We start from the raw sequence: 7223 nt of genomic DNA, 5'->3' as shown, positions 1-7223 counted from the left end.
ACCACCAGACGTGACCACCACCAGACGTGATCACCACAGACGTGATCACCACAGACATGACCACCACCAGACGTGATCACACCAGACGTGATCACCACGAGACTTGATCACCACCAGACGTGACCACCACCAGACGTGATCACCACCAGACGTGATCACCACCAGACGTGACCACCACCAGACGTGATCACCACCAGACGTGACCACCACAGACATGACCACCACCAGACGTGATCACCACCAGACGTGATCACACCAGACGTGATCACCACGAGACTTGATCACCACCAGACGTGACCACCACCAGACGTGATCACCACCAGACGTGACCACCACCAGACGTGACCACCACCAGACGTGACCACCATCACCAGACGTGACCACCATCACCAGACGTGACCACCACAGACATGACCACCACCAGAAATGATCACCACCAGACATGACCACCCCCAGATATGATCACCCCCAGACATGATCACCCCCAGACATGATCACCATCAGACATGACCACCACAGACATGATCACCACCAGACATGACCACCACCAGACATGACCACCACCAGACATAACCATTATCAGACATGGCGAGAGCTGGAGCTTTGCTTGGCTCCTTCTCTGGGGATGCAGAGCCTGGCTCCTCTGCCCGTCACTGGCCGGGATTGGAAAGCACCGCCCAGGTTCATTAGACTCAGACATCCACCTGCAGGGAGGACTTCCCACACAGGTGTGGGGGCCGCCCACCAAGGTGGCAGCAGGCCTCGGGAGGCTCGGCCCCAGCGATCCCTGCACCCTCATCGACGTGAGCGCAGTTCTGACAGACCATAGCAGCTGGAGCTCTGGTCCTCGGCTCTGCCATTGTAAAGGCCTGGACAGCTGGCAGAGGACCCCATGCCACACCTCAGGAGCTGGTGACCAGCCTGGTCCACCACAGCCAGCGTCTTCCCCCACCCCACCCCCGTGCCAGGGCCAGCCCAGCCCCTCCCAGATGCCATTGCTGGTGCTTCTGACCCTCCTGGATAGACGCACCTGCCTGGGCCATCATCTCAAGCTCGTGGACAAGGGGCTCCTGCCCAGCCTCAGCCAGTGGAGCAGGGCCTCCGGGGAGTGTTCCTTCTTGCTCAAGTCAGGAATGCATGCTATCTGAGCTGCCCGCCCATCCTGGCTGGGACCAGCAGCCCCTCCCAGGAGTCCTGTGCCTGCCTGGCCTCGGAGAGGGGAGGGGACAGGCTGTCACTGCTGCCATTTCCTTCCAGCTGGGGAGACACAGCCTGCCTTGGCGCCTTGGCCGTCCTGCTTAGCTCTTGTGCAGTGAGCTGAGCCCAGCCCTCCCCATGACCCTAAACCTTTCCTGAGATCCAGCAGCCAGTGCGGGGCCCTCCGGCGGCTGAGGCCACAGCCCCATCTTGCTGTAATGGAAACTTCTCAGCTGGCCTGTGAGTAGCAGAGGCTCCGGTTCCCACCCAGTGGCAGTCAGGTGGGCCGGCACCCAGGAGAACGGCCAGCCGCAGCACCACCGGGACCCGGGCGGGCGATGCCTCGGGCGCAGGTGTGTCCCTGCGTGAGTGTCCATCAGCATCTCCCTGGGTGAGCGTGGGGGACGGGGGGTGGCTCTGTGTTATGTATCAGGTCAAGAAGGCCCTGGGAAGGCTCTGGCTCCCTAGGGGCCTGACCCACCTCCAGCCCCTTTTGGGCCACCCAAGAGGGGACTGTATGGAGCAGGTCACTCTGCCAAGCCCGGCACAGCCCAGGCTCTGGATGAGAGCCTGGGACCACGTTCCCCACACACTGCAGGGGCAAAGGGTAGGCAGGGGCCATTGAGGCTGGGGATGGCAACAGAGAGCCAGCCTGAGATCAGAGCTGAGGCAGGGCCCTGTCTCGGGAGGCAGGCAGGGCACTGCGGTCACCCACATGCCAGTCGCAGAGACCCTGGGTGGACAGCCATCACAGGTGAGGGCAGGGGGGAGGTGGCACAGAGGCAAGGCCATCCAGGCTCTCAGGGTCCTCCGAGGGCACTAGCTATGCACAGCTCTTGTGCAGAGGAATGGCCCCACTTTCCAGTACCTCCGGGGCCTGCTTCCACTCGAGAGCCTCTTCTCCTGGGGCCTTCCGTGCACCCAGAAGGCTGCTGGTGGCCCAGTGTGCAGCACAGCAAGGCCGACCTGCCTGGCAGCCCTCCATCTGCAAACCAGACTCCTGGCCCCTGGGATCACAGGGCTGAGTCTACGAGGGGGGGCACAGTTCTTGGGGTCATCTCCCAGAGCAGGGGCAGAGACCCAGGCCAGCACCCTCCTGGGCAGGTGACATGGCCTGAGTCTACGAGGGGGGGCACAGTTCTTGGGGTCATCTCCCAGAGCAGGGGCAGAGACCCAGGCCAGCACCCTCCTGGGCAGGGGACATAGCCTGAGTCTACGAGGTGGGGGGGGCACAGTTCTTGGGGTCATCTCCCAGAGCAGGGGCAGAGACCCAGGCCAGCACCCTCCTGGGCAGGGGACATAGCCTGGCGGTGACACTCTGCAGGCCTCAGGACCCTGGGACTATTTTTATTTCCCAGAGTTGGGGCAGAGGCCCAGAATGCCCTCCCTCCCTGGGCGGGCAGCATGGCCTGGCAGTGACACTCTGCAGGCCCCAGGCCCCTGGAACTATTTTCCACCCGTTATCACTCATCTGTGACAAGCCAGCCTCTGAGCAGATGTCCTCGAGTTACTGCCTGGCGGGCCCGGCCGGGCGCTCGGCGAGCCAGGACAGAGCTGGCAGCTTCCTTGGCTGCCACCGAGCGTCTAGAGCTGTTCTCACTGCATCCTGGGCCTGAGGACCAGATCCAGGGTGGCACCCGTGCCCCACCTTCTCCTCGATGCCTCCCAAAGAAGAGTGATGCTGCACACATACACACATGCACACACGCACACACACATGCATACGCACACGCACACACACACAGTCACAGACACACACGCACGCACACACAGTCACAGATACGCACACACACACACACAGTCACAGACACACACACACACATGCACACACACAGTCACAGACACACACACGCGCACACACACGCACACACATGCACACACACATGCATACACACAGTCACAGGCACACACACACGCACACACACAGTCACAGACACACACACATGCACACACACACGCAGTCACAGACACACACACACACGCAGTCACAGACACAGGAGTGCACAGACACACATGAGCACACAGTGGGCACACACACCCTCACAGACACGCCATCACAAGTGAACACAAATGTAGACATGCACACACACTCCCAGGCACATGCTCCTCCCTGCTCATCTATGCACACTCAGGTGTGAACACACTCTCACATGTATGCACACAATCAGAGCACATGCATATTCTCACGTACCTCAACTATGCAGAATCACACCTGTATACATGTGGGCAAGCACACGTGTGTGCCCGCTCGCAGTACACGTGCAACCATGAGTGTCCACTCATGCATACACACACACACACACACACACACACACACACACACATGTTGCCCCACATTCCGGGGCAGAGCCTGCCTGAGGGCCGTGTCCAACAACCCAGTGGGGGCCACAGGCTGCGCCCCTGGCTGGCTGTGGCTGGCCTCTTGAGACTGTTTCCCATGAGGTGAGGGCTGGCATGGCCCCGGGCTGGCTGCAGGAGACACCACCACAGCAGTGCCCCTCTCACCCAGGCCCGGGCCTGGAGACGGCCCACCCACCCCAAGGGCGGCATGAGGGACTCAGGACCCAGGGACCCTAGGGTGTGAGAAGCATTCACTCCGAGGGGCTGCCAGGGCACGGGAAGAAGGGCCAGGCCTTGGCCCGTCCACCCAGGGGAAGAAGGAGGCTCGTTTGACACCCAGAGTAAGTAACATGTGGAAAGGGAATTTGGAAATAGAGGCACAGAGACAGCACTAGTCACAAAAAGATGGAGAAGAAATAGAGGCAGGGAGGCAGGGGACAGATGACAACAGAAAGACAGGAAAGGAGAGAGGCAAAGATGATGGTCTGGGCGAAGCTTCCACTTTTAAATCACAGGGCTGGCCTGCCGTGGAAGGAACCAGGCCTCCCTCCCGCCCTACAGCAGGGCTGCAGGCATGCGCACTGATTAACCCAGGATCTCAAGAACTTGCAAGTGACAATGACAAAACCCAAACTTCCCAAGTGCCCCGGACCTCCACACATCATGATCCCGGGGACTAGTACATAGCCGTCAGAGATGGTGACTGAGGAGTCTGCTTGCTGCAGGCAGTGAAGCTGCTGAGCTCACAGGCTCTCTGGGCTAGAAGGACCTGTTGGCTAGGCTTACCAGAGCCAAGGAAGTGGAATGTCCCCCCTCTAATTTTGTCCCCGTGTCACTCGTACAATCTCAGGACCATGCTCAGGTAAATGAGGACTGCAGCTCGAACCTCGCGTCCCGACATTCAACCAGAGATCCATCAAACCAGGAAGGAAGAGCAGGCCACACAGGGCGCCCCAGTGCCCCAGACCAAAAAGGTAACACCGCGGCTGGACTTCCCCCAGCAGAGAGCCAGGGTGAAGCTGGAAACAAACAGACAGGGCCCCAAGCCTGCTCTGGTGACGGGAAGGGGACATGCTGGGGTTGGGGGCTGCAGGGGGGGCATCGATGCACTCTGCAGGGCTTCCTCTGAATAGGAGCAGCATGTGACCAGAGGCATATGTGGGGTACGGGTACCAAGCGTGGCAAGGATTCTGTGGGCCTCAGGCCAGGAGTCCAGAGGACAGGAGGGCAGGACACTGGACAGAGGCAGAAGGGAGAGCCACGGAAGACCAGGGCCATGCTGGAGCCCAGGAGAGGCTGGCAGTGGGCAGGCTGGGGTCACCCAGTGTCCTTGGCGCAGGCCGAAGGGTGCAGACCATGCCAGGAAAGGGTACCTGCTCACAGGCTCTTCTCCAAGGAGCAGGCGGGTCCTGGCAGGTGAGGCCCAGTCACCGGGCCCTGAGGCCAAAGGTCACTCCAGGCCTGCGGGAGGAGGCCACCGCCGAAGGGAGGGGACAGAAATGAGCGCGGCAGACGTCAGTAGCAGCTGTCGCGGCCAGGTGAAACAGCATTCCTCCGCCACGCGAGAGGCACATGGCATGTCTCTCACGGCATGGGCACAGCAGAGCCCCTCTGCCTCAGCGTGTGGAGCGGCTCGTGTCACACAGACGCTGACCAGACACCAGGAGCATCCTGTCCTCTTCCAGACTCAGGCTGGGCTGATGGCACGGGACAGCAGGCGGGAGGACAGCCCGGGAGAAGGCCCAGACCCCGGGGGCGCCAACGCTGCCGCCCAGCCTGGACTGCCCTGGCCCAGTCCTCACCGGTGGAGCTGGCCGACGCTGGCCCTTCTCCCATGCTCTCCTGCCGTGTCCGGAATCCCTCACAGTCCCTGCCGGGCTCCACACGGCGCGGGGGTCCACGCACGGCTGGGCCGGGGCCTCGGATCTCCCCATGCCCTCTCTGGTCCTCCACAGTGGTGCCTCTGTACAAAGCCTGGAGAAGTCCCCGTAGAAGGGACCCAGCCACTTCCTCCCCCCTCCCAGCCTCAGGAGAGTGACCCGAAGCTCCCGCCCTCCATCCTGAGGCAGAGCCCAGCAGAGCGAGCGTCCCGAGGGGCACCGAGGAAGCTGAAGCACGTGCGGTTCCAAGAGCCACTGGGAGTGTCCGTCCACTGTAAGAGGGACACGGGGGCAAGGCAGCCAGGTGACCACGCGCTGGGGTGTGGTGTGGTAGAATGTGACCAGGCCCACGCTGCCCCAGCTGAGTCACGGCCCCCTATCTGGCCACGGCCTGCCTCAGAGCCAAGGTGTCTATGGTCAGGTGACAGGGCCTGGGGACCCCTGGGGACCCGGGCCCTGAGGAGAGGGGACAGGGCCTGGGGAGAGCCAGGACCTGGGGACCCATGTCTATGGTTTCCTTTCAGATATCTCCAGGAGAGACACCTCAGACACCATCAAGGGTGCGTTGTGAGCCTGAGCCCCCCGCCCCGTCCAGGGCCCTGAGCCCCCACCCCACTGGGCAGTGCCAGATACCCCAGGCCCCAGGTAGTCTCCCTATCTGGTTGTCCGTCCTCAAGGGCCACCATCCTGCCTGGCCCCTCGGGATGAAGCCAGCGCCCCAGTGTCCGCCTGGATGGGGTGCACACCTCAGGGGCCCCGATAGTCCCCCTGGGGCCCCGATGGGCAGGGCCACAGCACCAGCCTCAGGTCAGCAAGAGACAGCAGCAGGCTCCTCCCATCCCTCCTCCCCTGCCAGGCACCACTGGGGAGGGTTGGGGCACAGCCAGGGCTGACCAGCTGGACCTCCCGCCCACAGGGCCTGGCCGGCCTGCTCTGCACAGCCGCCCTCTGTTCCAGCCCAGGCCTCGGAGCAGCTCCCTGCTCCTGCGACTGTCGGTGTGTGTCCTGCTCGGGGTGGTGCTGGGCCTGTGCTGTGGCCAGGCCAAGCCCATCGCCGTAGCCCTGGAGGACCTTCAGGCCTGGCTCCTGGTTCTCGGCCTGCGCCTGTGGCACATGGCCCTCTCCTGCTGGCACGGCCTCCTGCAGCTCTGACCCACACCGACGGCAGTGTCACCGCTGGGAAGTCCTGGGGCCAGTATTGAGGGCAGTGGAGATGGCCCCAGCCTGGGAGGTCCTGAGTGCCAGCCACAAGGACCCACACGGGAAAGGGGATGCCATGGCCGATGCAGCAGTCGCCCCAGCTCTGCCCTTCATTCCGTGTGCCGGGTCCACTGTACACTTACTAGAGGACCCCTCCCGTACCGCTGCCGGCCGGAGCCCGCAGGCTGCCACCAGCTTTGTCCTCCTGTCCGCCAAGGAAGGGTGCAGGCTGGCCCCAGGCCTGCATTCCAGAAACACAGGCCAGCCGGCTATGGGGTGACGCTGCCCCTCGCATACTAGTTTGTGGGCCAGAGCACTTGAAGGGGGTCAGGGGTCCAGGCTCTGGAGCAGTGAGGCCCACAGAGATGTGTACCTGTGCCCCAGCTGCGATTGAATAAATCTTGCTCAAGATGGGCACCTGTCCTGGTGATCTGTGGAAACAGCAAGGCACGGACCCCTGGAGCCCACGGGCACCGAGAGGCAGCCCCTGCGGGGCTCCTCCCCGAGAGCTTCCGACCGCAACGCAGCAGTCCTCCCTGGAGAACAGGGAGGCAAGCTGGGAGGCCTGACAAATCCCCGTGCATGTACACACGCGCACACGCATGC

At 62.6% G+C, this 7223-nt stretch overlaps 1 protein-coding gene across 3 annotated transcripts; it reads left to right on the top strand.

Moving 5' to 3' along the window:
• Positions 1 to 1252: 1252 nt before the first annotated feature.
• On the top strand, positions 1253 to 6979 carry CUNH14orf180 (chromosome unknown C14orf180 homolog). Of its 3 annotated transcripts, none has more exons than XM_090327994.1 (5): positions 1253 to 1550; positions 4388 to 4511; positions 5562 to 5691; positions 5942 to 5977; positions 6334 to 6979. In XM_090327994.1, exons 2-5 carry the CDS (start codon positions 4404 to 4406, stop codon positions 6567 to 6569), a joined length of 510 nt encoding a protein of 169 aa, XP_090184120.1. In that variant the 5' UTR covers positions 1253 to 1550; positions 4388 to 4403; the 3' UTR covers positions 6570 to 6979. The 3 variants fall into 3 exon arrangements, with proteins under 3 accessions (XP_090184120.1, XP_090184121.1, XP_090184122.1); XM_090327995.1 differs by having other exon boundaries at positions 1253 to 1562; XM_090327996.1 differs by having other exon boundaries at positions 1549 to 1588.
• The last annotated feature ends 244 nt before the right edge of the window (positions 6980 to 7223 follow it).

Source organism: Megascapheus bottae, unplaced genomic scaffold (genome assembly GCF_031878675.1).
Source record: "Megascapheus bottae isolate mThoBot1 unplaced genomic scaffold, mThoBot2.hap1 HAP1_SCAFFOLD_439, whole genome shotgun sequence".
Classification (NCBI taxonomy): domain Eukaryota; kingdom Metazoa; phylum Chordata; class Mammalia; order Rodentia; family Geomyidae; genus Megascapheus; species Megascapheus bottae.
Note: the sequence above shows the minus strand (reverse complement) of the source record. Positions and strands in the feature narration are given on the sequence as shown.

What these genes read in the sequence shown, in the direction of transcription:
- CUNH14orf180 (XM_090327994.1), top strand. Translation starts at nt 4,404, where the DNA reads ATGAGGACTGCAGCTCGAACCTCGCGTCCCGACATTCAACCAGAGATC. An exon ending in CAGTGCCCCAGACCAAAAAG is followed by an intron (nt 4,512 to 5,561) that starts GTAACACCGCGG and finishes CCCCCCTCCCAG; the next exon opens with CCTCAGGAGAGTGACCCGAA. An exon ending in CACCTCAGACACCATCAAGG is followed by an intron (nt 5,978 to 6,333) that starts GTGCGTTGTGAG and finishes TCCCGCCCACAG; the next exon opens with GGCCTGGCCGGCCTGCTCTG.